This window comes from Poeciliopsis prolifica, unplaced genomic scaffold, assembly GCF_027474105.1.
Source record: "Poeciliopsis prolifica strain line A6 unplaced genomic scaffold, Auburn_PproV2 SCAFFOLD013, whole genome shotgun sequence".
Classification (NCBI taxonomy): Eukaryota; Metazoa; Chordata; class Actinopteri; order Cyprinodontiformes; family Poeciliidae; genus Poeciliopsis; species Poeciliopsis prolifica.
Window position 1 is genome coordinate 12,920,856 of NW_026562388.1, and position 21,618 is coordinate 12,942,473.

The window sequence follows — 21,618 nt, forward strand, 5'->3', positions numbered from 1 at the left end:
AGTCGCTACAGTTTGTGAGCTTGTGTGTTCGCCAACTGTCAGCTGTGAAATTAGATCAGCCACCCTCTACAGATGTGACGGCTAACAGGGAATGCAGCAAGGCACTGAGACAGAAGCTCTGTCACACAGGGATAAAATGTGTAGGAATCCATTTTTGTTACCCAACTGATTTTTGAACAGCAATTTTCCTAAAAAATGTGTAATTTAGAAATCCTTGACAAGAGACAAAAAGAAAGCGTGCATAGCTAAAAAAAACTACTGAACAGGTGGTAAATGTCTTTGTGACAATACAAGGTAACCAAGTGAGGCTTTTTTAGCTCTGAAAACACTGAAAAGTTTTAGCCTCGGTTCCAAGAAAGAACAAACAGATTAGGAGGGTAGTTCATATTCCAACTTACAAGAAGAGTACCATGAAAACAAAGGAGAAGAAGCTCAGGCAATTTTTTAAATGAAAACACAAAGTCATGCTCAGGGTGATAAGAGAGCATAATGGAAATAGTGTACCCTACAAACTCCACTTTGAGACAATACAAAATATGTTTTATCTTCAACATAAAAAAATCATCCAGGAGTCTGGAGTTTCAGAAAGTTTTGTTCATAATACCAACAATAAGTGCAAGAGGGACATCAGTTCAGGGAACTTTTCAGGGACTGCTGTACTGGTACGTCACGGTGAGAGAGTTGTGGGTAATTTGTGAAAGAATAAACACATAACTACAAGTTGAAATGAGATTCTGCAAGAAGGCTAGACTCATTCTTAACGATACGGGACAATGAGATGAGAATAGTCTGATTTTTTTGCTTTAAAATGATCAAGCTCAGGTGGTTTGGATGTCTGAATTCCTCCTTCGGGAGGCATTTTATTCATGGTAAAAGGTCAAACCCAGCATTTACTGGAGAGATTTTATTTCATCACTATCTTTAGAAAGCCAAGATGAGCTGGAGGAGGTAGCTGGGGACTTCTACTGAAGCTACTTACTCTGACTGGATCAAAGATGAGAGTCTAAGATGGATGGATGACTTTTAATGTATAAATTTCTAACTTTTGGTCCCTTTAGCCCTCGATCAGTGCTGACAAAGATATATCTGTAGATCATATTTACATGATTACTCATTTTGAGCTGAAAATTCAGACAAGAGTATGAAGGTGAAGCCTTCAGGATTAAGAATTGCATCCACTTTCCACTGGTGAATCTGTCATTACTGGAATCAAAATGAGTGTGAGACTAAAAGAGCAGTTAATCGTTTTCCGGTTGAAAACATTGTCTCAGACTTTGAGGAGCTGACTCAATAAACTGCAGACTAGAAAAAAAAAGCTGAAAGAGTGGAAAGAAATTGCATCTGTGTTCTTCTGCAGAGCATATGTATCGATCCATTATGTTGAGAAGCAGTGGTTCTACTCTGAGTCTCTTTTAAATGACCAAGCATCTCACCATACATCTAAGGGAGAGTCCAGACACCCTGTGAAGGAAACTCATATTGGACACTTGTTCAGTGACTCCTCAAAGCTCTTGTCCAGAGATAAGGGTAAGAACATAGACCAATTGGTAAATCAAGAGCTTTCTCTTCACCATGAGCATCTGTCTGTTGATCTCTGCCTACATTTAGTTTGTTTTAGAAGAGCATGAAAGTAAGCAAGCCGTACTAATGAACATTCATGAATAGCTCATAAGACCTCATGGACAACATGTTACCTTAGGAGTCTGCTGAGGTCTGTAATACAAAGTTATTCTCAAAAGTTATATTCTCAAAAGCCTTTTCAAACTTTATGGTGTAATAATAAATAAAACATTTTCTTACCTTATTGAAGAGTTGTTAATCAGTTCTCTGGGCTGGGAGGCATTTCAGATGGATCATCACACTATAGAAACGGTTGGTTCGATTAGCATCTATGTCAGAGGAAATGAAGCAAGTAAGAGAAACATAATATAACTGCTTGTCAGAAACGAGTTTCAAATCCAAAGTTTGTGATAGCATGAGATACCAATGGCCTTGGCAATGCTACTGTAAAAAAAACATTTTGCCTTGAGGACCAAATCTTTGTGTAGATGATTGTCTCATGCTATTGGTTTCCACGAGACGTTTGTGAGGAGAATGGGACAAAAAGCATGTAAAACGTTTCACACTCTAGACTTCTCAATACCAGATTGAGCTGAAAGGATTTTCTGGAAACAATCCAAACAGCTTTCCTGAGAGGTAGAAATAGTCATAATGATTAATTCCACTGTAAATCTGAAATCAAACTGAATCACATCCATCATGTTGGAGGTGGAGAGCAGCAAAGGCATATTGGATTTTTAATCAGAAGAAAATGTCAACCTCAGTCTAAATAAGAAGACATTACGACAGGAGGCCTGAGTGAATGAACTCACTGTCAGGAGAATAAAAAGGCAGGACAGAAGGAGGGATGTATTGGGGAATTGAAACACTTACTGTTTACTTACCTCAACGGCTACTGTGTTGTGGATAGCGTGGGCCAATTCCCAGTGACACCTCATTTATTACGCTGAACACACTGGAGCATTGGTACAATGACACTGCTGCCGCCCACACTTCATAGAAGGGCAGCAGCATGTTTCTTCAACTCTTGACAAAGCCAGATTCACCTAACCTAACTCATGGTCTAGGATTAGGGTAAAAACATCGTTTTGTACTGTAACCTTTGGTTCCATGGACTTCGGTTTATGACAACTTTATTTCCAGAAAAAGCTGATAAAAGAAAATGCTGCAAGCAGATGTGGGACGATGATGGTGAATTTGTCGTCATCATCCACTTGATACTCACTGAAATGTTGACTTGTTGATTTTAATCTCAGTCTGTAGTGGACAGACTTTTATTGTGGCACAAGATTTGCTTTGTTGTTTGTATTTCCTAGTTGGATTTCATTAAAAAGATGTGGTTGATTGATGTAGGCTGTGTCCTTTGTCTACTGTGAATACAAAAAGTGAGCCACTATGAAATTGGATGATTCAGATGTATCTGAAGTTATAATTGTATATTTTGCAATTGATTGTTCTGTATGATTCATCTGTATCCCACAAGAATAAAAAAAAAATAAAAAAATTGTGTGGGAATGGATGTCGGACTGGTGGCAAGACGATAGGTTCTTTGGACAAGTCTTTGTGGATAGTGCTTTTGAGTATTCAATATTTTGGAGGCATTGGAACGCTTTGTATCTTTTGAAGATCCAGCATTTTCTGTTTGTTATATTCAACTCTGCTTCATAAAATTGTCTCAAAAGATGCTTTTTGGTACGAGCTCATATTTGTGCAACTTGTATATTAAGTGAAACAGCTTACATGCCAGTAGTGTTTTCATGCACAACACTGTATTGAGTTAAAAAAAAAAAATAAGAAGACGAAGATCCACAGAATTTGTCACCATCACAATTTTAAATGCGTATCTGATCATTTTGTGACTCTCTGTACCACTCCAGGTTTGTTCCATAGAGGGAGGAAAGAGAGAACTGCCCTTATTAACAGTGGCAGGCCTGGGTGGCTCTGGATGATAAAGATGGATGATCCAACTCTCCAACACACACAGAGCGATACATCTGCTGCAGCTATAGCACTCTGGCAAACAGTGGAAGCTAATAAAGAGGAAAATGTGTGGTTTTTGTGTGCATATTACCTCCTTTATGAATTCAATAGCAGCAGCAAAAAAGCTGTTCCTGATATGGAGGCCATAAGAACAGACCCCAAGCTAATTTTAATTCCTGCAACATCCAAAATAAGCACATCCAGCACGCTGTTATAGCAAAATTTACACTGGATTAGATGTCCAAAGTGCAACAGAGAAATTATTTTTCCCTTTTGGACATTTTTCTGCAATTATGCATTTTTGCTGATGAACTGCAGAGAGAAGCAAATTATCAGCCGACTTGGTGAGTGTGTCTCTAAGATTGGCTGCTGGAGGGATTATGGAAATGGAAATGAGAAGTTGATATTTTGAGTCCAGGCTGAATCTCGGGACAAAATGAAAGCTGTTCATTTTGTCCAGACGGTTGGTGTTTGCAGCATTGGGTTGTCCCTGAGGTTCTTATGTTGTGGGCATCCTACCCTCACTATGAGCTGATAAACTCTTCTTATTCCTTTCATTTTTAAGTTTTTTATCACCATTTGGATTAAATAAATCCAGTTTGACTTCAGTCTTAAAAATAACATCCACTTGAAAAAATCTCTTACCTGCTGCACAGAAGAATGTTACAGCCATTCTGAGTATTGTGACATGCCTGCTGACATTAGCTTTCAACTCGAAACCCTGCTGTGCTTAAGTATTTTCCTCACAGCGTGGTTGTACTCTTAATCTGGATTTTCTGAGGTAATTATGGCCTTCCAGCGGTGGATAAATGTACAACCTTAGATATTCGTCAGGACAACAGTACAGTCGGTGTTCTGGAGCTGCTGTGACTTTTCCAATAACTTGCCACTGTGACTGACGTCAGCAATGTCAAGAAAAAGCATGTTTTTTTTGTCTCAGATACTCAAAGACTATATGAGGAATAGTTTGAAAAATGCCATACATTTCTGCATCTTGGGTTGCGACATATACCCAGAAAAGTTGGTTTGTCTGTACTTTTGTGATTTGTGATAGGTAAACAGTCATACACTTAACTAAAGACATTTAACAGGGGTTTAGTGAAGGATAGTGTCTGCATGATGTAGAGATGCACCTCATCTATGATCCTGTTTATGTTCATGAACAGGATTTTAAAGTGTAGTCATGGAAAAGAGGGTGTCTTTTATGAGACATTCGAGGTGTACTCTTTAAATTCTGTGGGAGACTTGAAGTCACTTGCCCCAACTGGAACAATCTGCATCAGTGGGAAAGGGCACTACTCTCATCTGTCATAGGGAAGAAGGAATTGAGCTGAAAGATGACACTCTCCATATACTATCTCCCAAACCTCACCTATGGCCATGATTGGGGTGGGAAATTATATACTTTTGCTACTTTGAAAAGCAAATTGTGATAATAAACAGTCAGGGTGGTAGCAAACACACAACTGAAGTTTGCAACCTCTCTTCCCCCCACACAACTGAAAGTATAATTGAGATTATTACTTTAAATAAACTCTTTTTTCCCACTGTACCTTGAAATGAGTATATGCTGCATTTGCATCTCAAATTATAATTTGGTGTTTGCTGTAGAGCAACTTTCTAGAAGACAAGACTTGTACTGAAGACAAGGGTTGTGGTAAAATACCCAATTTGATGATTAGCAAGTTTACTTTGAAAGTTGCATTTCTCTTTGTGAGACTCTGAATGCATGTAGTGAGAGGCTAACATTAAAAAAGGTGATTAGTTTGTAAATACACTTCATAGGCCATCTGTTGACATGACATATAGATTATGACTGGAAAAGCAAGATCCGGCGTACAATGAGACAGAATGAGTTTCCTATGTAAGGTGGCTAGACTCTACTTTAGATACTATAAGGTCAGGATCTCTGTTATCTGGGTAATGGTTGGGATAGAGTCACAGCTGAGGTGGTTCATCAGATCAGGACAATTTGCAGGTTTTCAAAACCCCTCTTACTGTTACAGACTCAAAACTGTCTTTATATCCATTCTAGCCCAGGAACACCTTGACGCAACTCTGAATTGATGGATGAATAGATCTGAGATGGCACTACCTCAAGACTATTGAGTGAAAAAGAACCAGGTTTTTATCCCCTAGATTAAAGCAGAAATAAGTCACACTGTACATGGTTACTGTTAATTTATGCTTCATTTTAATTAATATTCTCCCTAAAAATGCAGGGTCAAGCATTTAGGATCAAACAACTGAACTTAGATTAGTCATCAGATCAACAAAAACTAAGATGGCAGATAAATAAAAGAATAAAAAAAGTTAAAACGAAATGAAATTAAATAAAGTATCACATTCTTAATCTTTATAAGGCAAATGAACTTAAGAAACACCACAAAACTCTTGATCTTCAACTGCTGAGGTTATTTTTATTTTATCTCTCTGAGAGTAACTCAGAGAGATATTCTCACATTTCTCCCTCAAATGTGATGTGGAACAAGAGGTTAGTTAATTATTTTGAAAGCACCATAAAATAATATCAAAGGATTTGTATTAAGGTTCTGATAGCAAATACGGAGTGAATTCAAAATGGAGAATTCACTCTGTGTTTTGGTTGAAGTTGTGGCACATGAGCATTTGCTCACAAAACATTTGATTTCTTCTTTTTTCTTTTGTGATGAAGTGATTCCAGTAAGTTTAATACAATTAACACAAGCTGGAATACTAATGTTTTCTGCAAGTTTGAAAAACATTGACTTGCAACTTTAAATTTTTTTTTTTTTTTTTTTGCTTCTTCCAGAAGTGAAAAGCAATATTCACAAGGTCCAACAAATAGTCAGAGAAACGTTCTGGAAATAAAAAGGCAACAATCTGCAGAAGTTCAGAGCTGTCCCAGTCATTCCCACATTCCCACATAGACAGACTGAAAATCATCCGAGGTGACATCCCGTTGACTTTGAGTCCGGGAAGAAATGCAAACTCTTGGTGTAAGGGTGAAGGAATAGGATGTGACCAAAAAACAGCAGTAAACATAATCTGTCGGTCTGTAGAAGCCAGGTGGAAAACTGTGATGTGACGGACATTTTGAGGTATTCTGTTGAGTAGCAGGAATGGAGCATGCAAGCAGGGAACCTCAGAGTGAAGCCGCACAGATTCAGATAAAACTCCAAAAATCAGGTCAGCAGCTGCTTATGTCCCACACCTCGGTAGAATTTGAAGATGGGCCTGATGACTCTCTATTTCCAACACTTTGATGATGTTTCAGCAGCCTGTTTGTCATTCAGGTTAAGACAATTTTCCATTTTCATTCGGTCAGTCGTTCATTAAGTAACCTGACGAGCAATGACTTACAACTACATTATTTTCGATAATGTGATACCTCAAATGATAGCTTAAATAAATACAATTAAACTAGTTTTCACCTTATCACATGAGAATCTTACATTTTTTCCAATGTTGCGGTGTGATAAAAGTAAAAAGTACAGTTATGTTTCAATACGAAGTTATGTAACAATATGTGGGACATATGAGCCAGAATGTTTCAGTGTCTCTACCCAAAGATGACAATGATGTCCTTATTTCAGATTTGCCTCAGTGCAGAAACATCAGCAAAGCAGAGAGCCAGCGGGTCATCATAGATCCTTTGACCCACAGTAGAAGTTCATACACGGAGAGTTTCCACAGACTCAAAGACTCAGCCAGCGTAATCTGCAGACGCCGTCTTCTGGACTGCGTCTTGCTCCTCTTCTGCCTGTTAGAGCAACAGAGGAAGAGGAGCTGAAGAGTCACATTTCAGGGTTTACTTACATTTAACTAAAGGAATCAGATTGGGAAGCAGTGAATGAGAAAAAAGGCAATCCTTACTGCTTGCACAGACTTACACAGTCAGGTTTGTCTTAACAATTTCAGGATGGAAAGACATAATGACTCTTTCTACAGTGAAATTTCCAGTGTGTTAAACAACAAGGACATTTCTGTCTTTTTGTGGGATTCTTAAACATTTTCAATTTCAAGATCAAAACTTTCCATTTCAAAATCAAAACTTTCCAATATACTTTTTATTTTTACTTTCAAAATTATGGATGCTTGAGTGGAAAACATTCACCTTGACTATACTTTTTGACCTCTTCTTTTATTACCAGTGGTTTAAAAATCAATTAACTATCAATTAACTCTATCTTTGAGTTGACTTTCTATTCAGCAGTGTGGTAAAGGAATATTCCTCAGTTCTTTAGGGGATCTAGGCTAACCTGGATTTGGTCTTTGACTGAATATTTACCACTTAGAATTAGCACAAACATCTCTGACTGGGCTGACTGTTTGGGCTCGGTTAGCAACCAGAAGAACTAAGTACCATGCATTACCACAAGCTTCTTTGTTGGATAACTTTGTATGTCAAAATTATCAATTTTTTTCTGGTTTAAAACAACAGAATCAAGGAACCCACCTGGCAACAGCACGTATGCAACAGCGGGACATGTTGATGAAGGACGATGACGAGGCTCTGGTTTGTAATGTGGTCTCGATACCCCTCAGCAGGTCATTGGTCTTCAGCAGTAACAGCATCTGTCGGGGAACTCGGTTCAGCAGGTCGCTGATCTGAGGCAGGTAGAGAGCAGCATTGGTCCGAATTTCAACGTCCTGCAGAAAGATGAAGAATATGGATCACCTCTTGGTCCGCCTATTGGTTAAAACCAACAGCTGTGCACCAAAATGTGGACTTACCCATACCTCCACAAAACTGGAGATATGGGATATTTTTTCACACTTTAGTTCTAAAAGTAGCATCTGTTGGTCCATTTATTAACAGAGAATGAGCGCATCGTATCAAGTGTTCAGTGAGTAGAAGGAAACAAGGTTTTCACATGACTGCAACTACAGACTTCCACAAAAATCCAACCTGCAGGATAAGGGTATGGAAACAAGAACAAAAGAGCAGAGGACATATAAAAGATGCAGGAAGAAAGAAAGCAGCGTTTACCTCTATGGAAACCATTTGTTCTCTTTGATGTTGCTGCTTGAGCACCACTGTCTTCCTCTACTCCACTTCAAAGGTTCTGCCTGCTGCACATCAGCCGGCCTAAATTACACTATTAGTCATGGAGGAGAGTGGACTGCAGGCTTACAATCCTTTAGACACTCAGCAGTCTTTAGGCAGAGAGGAAAACCAGGACATGAACAATCTGCACGAGGACGTGACGTTTCAACAAGAAGCTCAACTGCTGTGAAATTAGGAGCTGATTGAAAGTTAAACAGACAATTCTAATTCTAAGCACAAAGAACTGAGTTTATTTGATGTTTTATTAACCTGTATCTGCACACACAGCTCAATTATTTTCTACAGCTAATCGCTGAAGATGAAGAAAACATTTACACCAGTAAATTTCTGTGTCTGCATCCTGTTATTTAGGTGTAATTTAGCATAAAAGAAGCATAAAACAAAATGCCGTTTTTCAGCCATGTTCAATGCATTTGAACAAGAACCGACAACAAAAAAAAACTGATAATTCTTTGGGTGTGCTTCAACACTTATTTTGTGAATGTTTGTGACATTTATTCTTTGGTAATAAATAATGTCTTTTAGAGTTAGTCTGAATTATAGTCACCGATTCCCAAATCTTCAATATTCACTACAGTTTACAAATTTCAATACTGTAATTTAAAACATTTATTAAAAAAGATTCAATTTGTTTTTCCAAGTAGACTGGTCATAATTCATTGCAGCAACCATGTGGAATGAATGAATGAATTAGTTTGCAGAACAGAAGAAGAGCAATTGAACAGAATAACATTAGCAGCCAAGCTTTGGGTGTGCTTTGATCTGAAACACCAACACTTTCTTGAATGGCAGAAGCATCCACCCATGGTGTTTTCATGGTCCTGGGGACATAATTCCCATCTCCAGCAGCCATTGGGTGAAACGGGGGGTACACCTTGGACAGAAAGCTAGTCCATCACGAACAACACAGAGACACTAAGGACAAACTGTTTCCACTGAATCATCCATGGCTTTCTTTAAAGATTTACAGATTATAAATCATTTAAAATATTTCTAGATTTCTAAACTAAACAAAATCAGACAACTAAATGTAGAAAATCTTAGATTTTGTCTCGTCTCATGAGAAATTTTTCATCACGTACGCCGATGGAGCAATCACAGCAAGTGGTGTTGGGTAAATTCTTTCGATATCAAGCCAAACAATAATTCTTGAGTGTGTACTGTACTATGAAATCCCTGGAAATACCATAACTTTTTAAAAATGAAAACCAAAAAATGGCTTTATTTTCAGAACCCTTAATCTAAACTTTTAAAAGAGACAAACTTTGTCAGATCAATTGTCACCTTTACTTAGTTGAATTCACTGTGTTTTCATTTCTTGCAGCAAATACACTTCAGGGTCCAGATCTGTGTAAGCATAAGTGTAACATCATGATTGTCAGAGCTGTCGGACTAGATAAAGAGAGATTTGAGACGCACAGAGGGAGACGGACAGCCAGTCAACAATATGACATGGATAAACCCTGCGTCTGTCTCTGATGCCCACAGGAAGTGCTGAGAAGTGACAACCTCCGTGCAGCAAACATGCACAACCATAATATCCTGCACACATATGACAGAGCATGAGAGGCTTGGCAGAGTAATGTTAAACAGGATGTGTTATCATCATGACATTAAGCATGTTTCTTCACAGAATTATGTCACTTGTTACCTTTAGAGTAAAAAAGGAAACTGCCTCTGTGAACACAGTACGCCTTACTCATTTTCCATAAAAACTGCCCAGTTCATTTGTCAAAAAGACTCAAGTTAAATTCTACACAACACAAGCAGTCAAACCAAAGCAAAACCACAGAATACTTTGTTCTTGGCAGTGCCACTCTGCTTCACAGGAACAGGGCCATTTATAGATGAATGTCGGGATTTAAAAAAATATAAACCACCCAACAGAACAAGGTGAATAAATACTGAAACAAATAACTGTGATGTGCAACAATAACTCGAGACAACATCATGAGTGATTTATGCTCTACGGTCGACCTGATCTAAAAATCTGTGACACCCAAATGCAAATAATTGGTTCTGTACAGAATCTGAGGCAAGTCCAGTAAGGTTTTAGGTTTCTTTTCAAGATAGTTTTCAAATTTTAAACTGGATTTGCTGCACAACATTTAATAGCTATAGAAAGAACAAACTTTCTCTAGAAAATAGACTTGCATTCAGATCAGCTTGATTTTTAATCAAGATTAGATAAAGAAATGGTAAGTGAATTATATATTAACTTGACACTGTTATAACGTAGAAACAAATGGACAGATACACACTGAAGGTGTTCTTGTGTGGGTTTATCATTCCAACCGTTTAGTCTGGTTATCTAAAGCCCATTTTTATTCTGGCTCAAAATACTCAAAATACATGCATTGAGCTGAAGGACCATTACATAAAAAAACAAACAAACAAAAAAATCCTTAAATATTTTAAATAACTGGCATCTATATGAGATGCCAGCATCTCAGACGCCATATCTTCAGAGTCCTCTTGCTAGTAGCTATTGATCTTTCTCAAACTATCTGGACTCTGTGGTTGCAGGTTTCTTTAAAATATTCAGTTTTAACAATGAATCCCTCGCCGACTCGTTTTCCTTGAAGAATTGTGACCCATCCCCTTCACTGTCTCAACCGACACCTCTTCATTTCCTCTACTTACATGATAATCTAAACCCAGAATTACCAAGCTAAAGACATCAACATTCAACACAAACCCGCGCCTCGCCCCCCTCCAGCCCAAATAACAGGGTCTTCAGGAGTGCTCCGCTAAGTCCTGCCTTGGGAATAACAATTAGTAACAATTATCGGAGGCTGGGAGGCTGGCCTCACAGCTGCCAGCAGGACACAGAGAAGGTGAAGGCGCTCTCATTTGCATCTGAATGCTTCAATAAGGACATATTGTATTGCGAGTGGCGCAATAATGGGCTATGCTAAAGGCAAAGGAAATTCATTTGGGAAAGGGAGAGGATCAGGCTGGTGATTTTTCTTTTTCTACAGCATATTCAGAATCAGAAAGCAGACAGTTGGATATAATACTCAGACATGCAGGCAGAAAAAGATTATCAGAACTGTGTTACTAGCTTTTATTAAAGCATTTCTTCAAAAACTAAGAATGTAAAATGCAACTAATGCAGTAAAAGGGTTGCTGAAAGATTTGCTTTCTGGATGTAATGCACAACAATTCCATTTTTCATCTTCTCAGGTCACAATAAATACTTACCAAATCCTCAACTAAAATAAAAAGTTCATTGTACCTGTAAACAACTAATTAATTTAAATAAAAGCTTTAGTTTATTTCCTTGATTAGGCCAAAAAAGCCTGTTATAATATCTAAGATGCATCACTAATCTTCAATAAATGCACAAATAGACCAGCTCAAGGGCGAGAGGGAGCTTGTCCAACTCATCTTCATGTTTTGTTGACTGGAAAAATGCTCATGAAAATGTACTTTACTAATCTTTGTGAAGATAACATTGGAAGCTTGACAGAGTGCAACTGGACAGAGAGGGTGAACTGTATGTCCTATGGATAACCATGAAAAAGTCATGAGATATTTGCTATAGCTTGATAACTTGAAAACAAATCCAAAAGTCAGTTATTTATGTGAAGGAGTGAAACTACTTATACAAAATGTATTTGAATTATTATTATTATTTTTTTTATAAACTCAGAGGAAAGAAATTCACATAAAAAAAAAAAATTTGTAACTCAGAAAAACAACCTTTTTCTCTGTCACAAATTGCAAAGGGATTTATGGTGACTCAGTCTTGTCACAAACATCATAATCCATCAGCACAATAACAATAAACTCCAGTCAGACCAATATTCACACACAGTTCAGCCTCTGCGCCACAAAACTCCACCATTTCTCAAGACGAAAAATACTTTAATTTAAGAGACATGTAGAGACAAATGTAATAAAAAAAAGCATATGCATGAATTAATGCATAAATCAGAAAATATGACCAAAGTATTGACACTGAACTGCTCCACAAGCCCAAAAGAAAAACAGGACAATAAAAAAATGCAGCAGAATATGCTTGGCTTGTTTCAACAGTATTGTTTTGGCTGCATTTGGTAGAGAGACATTCATTAAGGAGGTAAAATATTCCTGCCTGTGAAAGAAAAGGCAGCAAAAAGCCACAGCTTTAAAAGCACTCAACACTGGCTGCGTGCACGTGATTGCATTAACACTAATGGAATGCATCATCGGCTGTTAGGAGAAGAGCGCCAAAATGATCCATGGACAAGAGAGCTTTGGGAGGAAAAAAAAAAAATTGGTATAAATGAAGAGGAGAGCACAGGAAAAATGGAAGGGAACCAAAAATGAGACAATGCAAGTGAGTGGACGTGAACAGGGCAAAGTCTTCACATTTAAAATGAAGAATAAATATGGTGTCGGAATAACATTATACAGTAAAAAGCAACAGGTAAGCCACATGTTTTCAGACAAAAAAAGACAAAAAGGATGCAGATGCAGGCACAACAAATAATATGTGGAAAAACAAATAAAAGTTTCTGCACATCAAAAACAGTTCATGAACTGGTACAGCGTGGAAATTACTGAGCTAAAATAGTTTATGAGAACAACAGAATTTACCGTGAAAAAATACAATTAGAAATCATTCTTCTACACATACTTTCCATTTACTTTATGAAAAAAATTTCTCATGAAGGCCGACACTTGAAAATGTCAGAAATGAGCAGTCATGTCTTTAGGTGTGTAGGAAGGAGCATAAATAGGACATTAAACAATGACTTCCAACTAAAATCTGGCAAATGCTCACCCAGTGAAAGTATAGCAACACATAAAACAATTACTTCTTTTAGATTTTGTTTTTGTATCACTGATGCCTAAATGTGGGCTGGTGCAAGTTTCACATCCAATCCTTTCCCAGTGATTATCTTGAAGTTTACATACTCTACAGATATGTAAAAAAAAAACAAAAAAACTGAGCATTACTTGAGAAAGGTAAAATCCCTTGTTTGTTTATGTTAAATTGTGATTCCTGTCATAATGGACAAGTCTATAAAAAGTTTAAATCAGTATTTCTGCTTTTACGCCTCACCCATGCTACATATCTGGTTAATAAGCACAAAGATTTCCTTTTTCCCCTCAGTTATTTATGTCATGGCCCCATCATCATGTGTGAGGGGGTGGCACACTGTAGCAGACCGTTGTGCCGTACTTCTGCCAGCTTCAACACGTTGCATAAGAGAGGTATAAATAACCTCTCTTGAGGACAGATGGTGTTGTAGAACACCTGAGGGTTTGATGAGACCTGGTCCAGGATGGAGTCTGAAACTCATCTTAAGCGAAAAAAAAAAAAAAACCCAAAAAACTGACAATTATGTCACCCTGAATCCACAGCTTTCAGCACCAAATCCCCCTGTTAGAGGGTTAAACCACCCCTAAATGACTGTGTGTGGAAATAAGCTGCCAACAGGGAGGAGCTGTGATTATGGAAGCTCAAACTGTACAACTCCAGGTTGTACAGTTTGGGATACATTTCACAATGAGTGAAATGTATCCCAACCTTCCTGCTGGAGCTTCACGGGCTAAAATATGAATTTTTACTCTTCTCTCTTAGACCATGTTGATGTTAAACTAGCTCAGTGTGCATATTCCTTTTTTCGGGGTGATTTTCTTCTGCTCAGAAGAAAATTTGAAAGACAAATTAAATTTGTCTTTTGAACAAATGTAATTTGGATTTCCAACTGTTTAAACCACTGTTTGTAATACAGAAGATAATCCACCAGCTGCAGTCAATCACGATTATTATCCAAAAGTTAATAGACCTTGACCATTTCTATTTAAAAAAAAAAAAAAAATGAGGTGAACGTAGGTATATATTTGAGACTAAATATAATTTCAGTGCCGTATGGATCAGAAAAATATAAATAAAATCTACTTTAAGCCACTTTAAGTAATGCAAGCTACTTTTTAAAAAGATCACTCCAGATGTATAGTTTATGCTTATTTCACCATGGAAAAACAATGTTCAAACAAATCACAAAACCTGCCAAACTAATATGACATTTATTCCTATGAGTTTGAAATATACTACTTGTTATGTCAACCAGGTTTGGTCAAAGACGGTTTCTCCAAGCCTCGCTTTTTACGGAAATTCCTGCTAGATTTCTCTATTCACATTTGTGCTGTCTCATGGTTGCCTGTCTCTACTTATCTGTTGGCTTCTGTTTGTGTGTGCACAACCATCAAAACAGCAAAACAATGGTATTTACAACAATCACTTTACTACTACTAAACATATGCAAGCAAAGCCGCAACGATTGAAAACAAGAACCTTGCAGGTGGATAAAAAGGAACAATTAAATAGAAATATTCTATTCAAACCTCAAAATTGGTTTGGATTTCATTTTTCTCCATCATTGAAAATGGCGTATGAAACCTCTTTTTTTATTTAATCAAGGTATATTTGAGTGATATTTAAACTTCCTTGGTGATATGAAACAAACAAAAAGTAAGGGGGCAAATCTTTTACTTGACACTATATGTAGCTATATGAGTGAACAGCAGGATGCCATACCTCTGCATGTGTCACAGGAACAGAACTGATTCCAGTAGTTACAGCATTCCAGGAACGAGCAGTAAGCACACAAGCAAAGAGGGGGTAGAGATCTCCAGCTCCCAGTCTGCGGCTGTAACGCTCCACTCCGGACAAATCGCCTTTAATGAGAGACATCCAGAGTCGGCAGTAGTCCATCCTGAAATCTGGCTCCAAGACCTGAAACGGGACGTTAGTACAAAGCTGAGTTAATGTTTTTGTTATTTATTTCTGTTTAACAACTCAATGGGTGAATTCAGAGATTTCACCCATCTCTGAAATATGAGGTGCTTTTAATCTTTAAGTCTGATGCTAGCATATGACAGGTTTTCCTTTTCATATGAAATCACAACAGCTGTGGAGTCTCAGGACACATTTCTTGACTCTGCCACAGACATTGGTTCATCTGGAGTTTTAAGGGCATTGGTCTGGTCTGTCCTGGTGCAGATCAGAAAGGCCAAACTCTGGATTAGTGGCATATCCATAATGCTGCCTAACCAGTGGTCATGAAAAATGGATCAGGGTGGAACATACAGCATCTGTACCTAAAATGAGTTATTGACTAAATGCATTTTATGGCGTGTATGTCTACTGATCCACCAGAAGGAGCTAAAGAGTGATGTCTGGGTTTCCTTCCTGGACCTATCATACCCCTAGTTTAAAAATGAATTGTGGAGACTCATTTCCACAATTCAATTTGAATTTTTGACTGTATTATTCCTGAAAAGAAATTGATTGCTGACCAATCACACGGACAGTCAGACAAACGGATGTGTAAAGGTGTCGCATAATTCAGCTAAATCTTTTGTCGAGATCTTTACTTATCAACAGTTATTGATACTATCTGCTGATTGAGCCAAGCTTGCAAGGTTAGGGTTGTTGTCTCACACTGACAACCAGGTGAGATTTTTCTCATCTTTAATCTGTCTGGTTAAATCCAAGTAATTCCCAAATAGAAAAGAGCAACTGAAGAAAACAGGCCCTATTCTGGGCTGTTTTCTGAAATTTACTGATTATTTATGCAACATGTTGAAATAATGTTTATTTATGCAGAAAGGTCGGGTTCAATATTTAAAAAATTCAAGTCTCTCAATTTATACCAAGTATCAAGCTTTATCCTACTGATTTTTCCATGTTTTTTTTTTTTTTTTTTTTTGCTTCTGTGTGCATGTGCATTTGTGTGTGTGTGTGTTTGTGTGAGAACACTGGATTAATATTTTATTCCAAAATGACATCTAAAATCACAAGTCATTAGGAATAAATTGGACCCATTATGGTCCAAGGCAAGCAAGTGCATTCATGTGTGTGTATGTATCTGGTTTGTATAAGAGTGTGTGTGTGGCACATTTTGTTCCAGATGATGTAGTTGCATATGTATGATTAAAGTCTCCCATGAATATGGCAACAAGCAGCAAACAAAGTCATGTCAGAGCTCTATGCATCAGCCTGTGGGTGTTTGTAGGCGCAACAGTGTGTGTCGACATGAGCGTGCGTGTGCGCCCCTGTGTGATTAGACTGCAATGCATTCAAACCCAGCACACGGCACTCTGCTAAGAACAACATCAAATTAGTTGTTTATCAAAAAGCTTTTATCCTGCTGTACTCTAATAAAAGTGTGTCTGTCTCTGAGAGTGTGCGTCATCTCTGTGTTTGCGTGTTTGCTGCTCCACCAATTTAGCCAAAGCCTCGGTCGGCAGCATGAAAAATGGGTTGCAATATTACAGCAAACGGTGTTTTGTTTGTGTGCAGGCAGCCTGCAGATTTCCTACCTGATACAGGCCGTGATCGAGCAGAACGATCTCCGTCTTTTGGCTCGGGGGACACTTTCGGACCAAAACGTTGCCTGGGTGGGGATCGCAGTGGACGAAGCCGTGAACAAAGATCATTTCGCTGTACATTTTACCCAAGTTTTCTGAGATCTGATGAAAATATGAAGGAGGGATGTAAAAAATTCGGAAGAAAAAACAAAGGATTACCTCTAACTGATCAAACTGAGCAGGAAACTTCAGCAGAAATTCCATTTGGTCCTTCATAAATCATATGACTCGACATACACAGACACCAACATACAACATAATAATGCATCCATCCAAAAAGCATCAGTTAAGTATTTTCTTTATAACCCATTTTATTGTTTACTGTTTATTGCATGGTACATGCTTTCTTTGGGTTTTGGATTTTCCTACACAAAAAGCTCCTATCCTTCAACCATTAAGGTGTTCATCACCAAATTGTCATTAATTTATTCATCATATCAAATATCCATCCACTATCATTCGATTCATCTATTCAGACATCCTAAATGCATTCATCAGTCCAAGAGTTTTTATCAATGCATTGGTGGATGCATCCAAGTGATCAGATATTTGTCCACTTAGGCATCTACCAGTGTCAATCAATTATTTATCATCCATCCATTTGTTTTTCCATGAACACATTCTGTACTTTCATAGAAACCAATTGGACAAATTATGAGGAATTCAACTCATGTTCTTTATGTAGTTACACAATTATGCAACTACATAAAGAATATAAACAAAAACGTCACAATTATGAAAATACTTCTATTTTCTGACTTTTAACTATCATCCACAGAATAAGTACCTCATTGACGTTGATGCAATGTTTCTTCATGTATTCTCTGTCGTTGACTTGTCCTCCTTCTAAAAACTCCATTGTCAGAATTCTCTTTGTGGACAAATTCCAATAAATCATGGGAACCTAAAACAAAAAGCAAAACATGGGAGATGTGATGTGATGATATGCTTCTTTGACAGCAGAAAAGTCAGATATTGCTTTCAATATTGCTTCTTTTCCAGCGATGTCCATGAAAACCATTCCAGACAGTGGAAAACCACATTCTACATAAATGGCAACCGTTCAGCTGATTATAGGTGTAATCATACCAGGAATGTATTGTAATTTTGAATACACACCGTGGTTTGCTCGATTGTATTCACATTGGCACAAAATATCTGGACCAAAAGAGGAAACCAACTCTGGTTTGTTGAAAGCAAACCAAAAGTGATGGGATAATAAATGGGGTGATGATAGCCTGTTTTTTTTTTTTTTAGAAACCTTAAAACGTGTTTGCAGGAGGAATCCTCCAGAAGCTCTTCATAGCTTATTATTTTCAATATCAGACCCTCTCAGTGCGAGCAGAAGGTCTGGAGACAAAACAATATGTGAAACCTCTCCCATTGAACAAACTTTCTAGAATTTGTTGCGATTTGATGAAATAAAACTTGCTCAATAACTGCAGATTCCTTTCAACAGTTATTTCAATTGTATTTACAGACACAAACAATTACATTTCATTCTTCAAGAGTAATATCTTTCTCAAAGGCCAAGTCATACTATTCAAACGTGCAGAATAAGAATCACTAACTGGCTAAACATAGATGTTTTAATATTTTGAATAACAACAAAAAATAAAAACACAAAAACCCCGCAGAGCATTAAGAACTTAATTCACATTCAGAAAGCTAATAAAAATTCTCAAAGCAACATATTAAAGAAAAGGGACAAAGGGAAATTAAACGATAATGACATGAAATCCAACTTTATCTAGTAATGAAAATATGATTCTTCAAAGGCAGCTTTGCTTGAACGTAGAAGAGCTGACGGGCAACACAAAGAAAGATCTCTGACACAAAGGAAGACTCTGACCTCTATTAACGACAGAAAGGAATGTTTGAAATACCCCGACTTTAATTAGAGACAGACAGCTGTGGAATAAAAGAAGTGTGCTCTTGGTTTACTCAATTTCAGGCTGTAAAACAAAGCTATGGAGGCAAATAATATTAAAATGTGTGTACCTTGAGAAAAGGAAAGTGAGACAGCATTTTGGCCACCTTTTCAGCATTGTGACCCTCGTTTAGGAAGTCTAACTCCAGTGGCATGTTCTTCTTGGCTTCCTCCACCAACCACATGAAGGCAAAGTCTGGAAAGAGCCAGTTCACTGCCTTTACCAGCACCTTCAATGTAAAACAAAGACCCAGAAATTTTAATGGCAAAAAATTGGTTTTATAAATGTTGACCATCTATGTAGATGACATAAAGCTGTACTTTAGTATATAGTTACATATTTGACTGCATCCTGAAAGTAAAGTCAAATCAATTCTAAGAGGAATCTTGTTATAATCCCTGGATTTTTATTAGTCATATCTGAAAAGCATCAGCAGCACATGAAGCAACGGGAGCATATCTGCTCCTTTCAAACTGTTGTTTAACAAAACACCATCTTTGGGAATTGTAATTGTGTTTTTTTGTATTTTAGAATATAAACACTAAAATATTCAAATTTTCCTAGACTGAGACTGAATTCCTAAAAACAGCTTTGAAAATGTAAATGTTTCAGTTAAATATTTTCACACAGGTTAGATGATTTTACTATTATTTTTCAAAATAAACAGCATAAAATACTGTGACATGGTTCCTGAGTGGATGGGTTAGAATGTTGTGTCTTTAAGGGAAATTAAATTCACTCCAGTTGTATAGCTTAAGGTTAAAAACTGGAGTATATCAAACTGGGATGTCAGAAAAAAAAAAAAGTCTGAGTATAATCAACGAGTAGGAAGAGTTTAACAAAGTGCTAGAATGGAGTCCGTGAAAGAAACACACCCAGCACTGCTCTGTATTTTTATTGCAATCTGAAGATGGTGTGCTCACACAATGCATAGTTTGGTCTTGTCCAAGTTCCCCATAAACTTGCATCCAACTCTAAATTGCCCATCAGTGTGCCTGCGTGCGTGTGTGGTGATGGATGACTATGTTACCCATTGTGGTCCATTGATTCCAGCCCTTTCTAATATGAACCTAAACATGATGGAGCTGATACAGAGAGAGGATGTATGGCCCTACGGTTCAAAGAGTGACAAAACAGAAAATCCCACCATCTCAGACTCACCTCAATCACCATTATATCCTTGGCGCTTTGTCGTTGGACTTTGGGGTGCTGGACCTTGACAGCTACCGTCCTCCCATCATGCAGGACAGCTTTGTGGACCTGTGCTAAAGAGGCAGCGCCCTGAGGATCCTCCTCGAATGAAACAAATAACTCACACAGCTGCGGGACAACAGACACAGAGAGGGAGAAAATCACAACTCATTGTCTGGTCATATGTCATATGTAAGAAGTTATAAATGCAGGTAAAAAATGAATTTACATTGCTAATTTATGCACCTTAGATTTTTCTCCTTGGACTATTTGCAACTGGGTGACGCAACTGGGCATAAAACAAGATTAACTACTCATGTCTTGTGCATACCACGATCACAATGTGTTGTCCCATCCATCCCTTTATTTTTTACTTATGTAGTTAAAGGTTCCAAACAGGTATATTTCATGTTGCAAGACTTCTTTTGATTAAAAAAACTAACAAAAAAACAACATTAACCACATGAATATGCATAAAGGGAACAAATTAGTGCACAGATCCAAGCCTGCAGTCTGATCTCCTCAGCCCACCAGCATGTCTCTATCATAGCATTCAGCCTCCAGTTTGTCCTCGGAGCATAGGTGGTCCCTCATTAGTCGCCACTGCTCTCCGTGGACTCCCAGAACACACACAGTAATTAGTGTGTGGGTTTGAAGGTTAAACAGACTTCCCGAGGGACCTTCAGTTATTAGAAACGACTTATTGTGTACTTGGGAATCTAAGAATTGCCCTGAGGCTGCCCTGCTTCACGGAGACAAATCTGTTCTGTTAACAAAGGAAAAAGCAACATACAGCCTCAAGAAAATACTTTTCCCTCAGTGCGACAGCAGCTCCTTGCTGACATTGTTGTTATACACAACAACTTTAAGAGTGAAATGAATCCTGAAGACATATTTAGACAAACACTTGAACTTTGAAACAACACTTCAAATTCAAACAGCAGATTATCTTCTCCTAGGTTTGAAGTGGAGGAACTTTAATCCTCATGTTTTTTTTGTTTTTGTTTTTTCAGAATTAGCTTGCAGGACTATCATTAGCTTCTACCTTTGACAGAATAAGTGCATTCACAAAAATACTTATAAAATGCATTGTTAGTTATTGTAAGAGAAGGATCAAAGCTGAAAGTATCAAAGCAAATTTAATATCAAGGCAAAATCACTGTTCTCCAAAGCAATAAATGCACCGTTTTCCCAAACTCAAATTATTTCTTACATGATTGTGATTTCTATGTTAACAAAAATAACTGACTCACCCTTTTCCACATTTTCTTTTTTCCTACATTCTGAAGAATGTAGGAAAAAATAAAATAATTACTGGTAGTTTCTTTTTTTAAACACCAGTTTGATAGATTACAACTCCAGAAGCCATCAAGCTTACTGTTATGAGGCATAGGAGGTTATTCATTTAGGTCTCATTCCTCTCCATTTCCTCCAGGAGCCTGTGTTGTACTCTTAGAACAACCATCATATTGTTTCCATCTCAAACCAGTCCATAAGTGGGAAAAACTCCCCTGCTGTTTGTGCAACGTGAAAAGA

At 37.6% G+C, this 21,618-nt stretch overlaps 1 protein-coding gene across 1 annotated transcript in view; it reads right to left on the minus strand.

The window, feature by feature from the left end:
- Positions 1-5,715: 5,715 nt before the first annotated feature.
- Positions 5,716-21,618, minus strand: part of adck1 (aarF domain containing kinase 1) — a 39,858-nt gene continuing 23,955 nt past the window's right edge. The window contains exons 5-11 of the mRNA XM_055038764.1: positions 20,053-20,211; positions 18,962-19,120; positions 17,748-17,864; positions 16,913-17,062; positions 15,126-15,323; positions 7,979-8,172; positions 5,716-7,282 (exon numbers count right to left, since the gene is read on the minus strand). Of these exons, the coding sequence (XP_054894739.1) occupies positions 7,123-7,282; positions 7,979-8,172; positions 15,126-15,323; positions 16,913-17,062; positions 17,748-17,864; positions 18,962-19,120; positions 20,053-20,211 (1,137 nt within the window). The 3' untranslated portion in view covers positions 5,716-7,122. The remainder of the gene's footprint in view (positions 7,283-7,978; positions 8,173-15,125; positions 15,324-16,912; positions 17,063-17,747; positions 17,865-18,961; positions 19,121-20,052; positions 20,212-21,618) is intronic.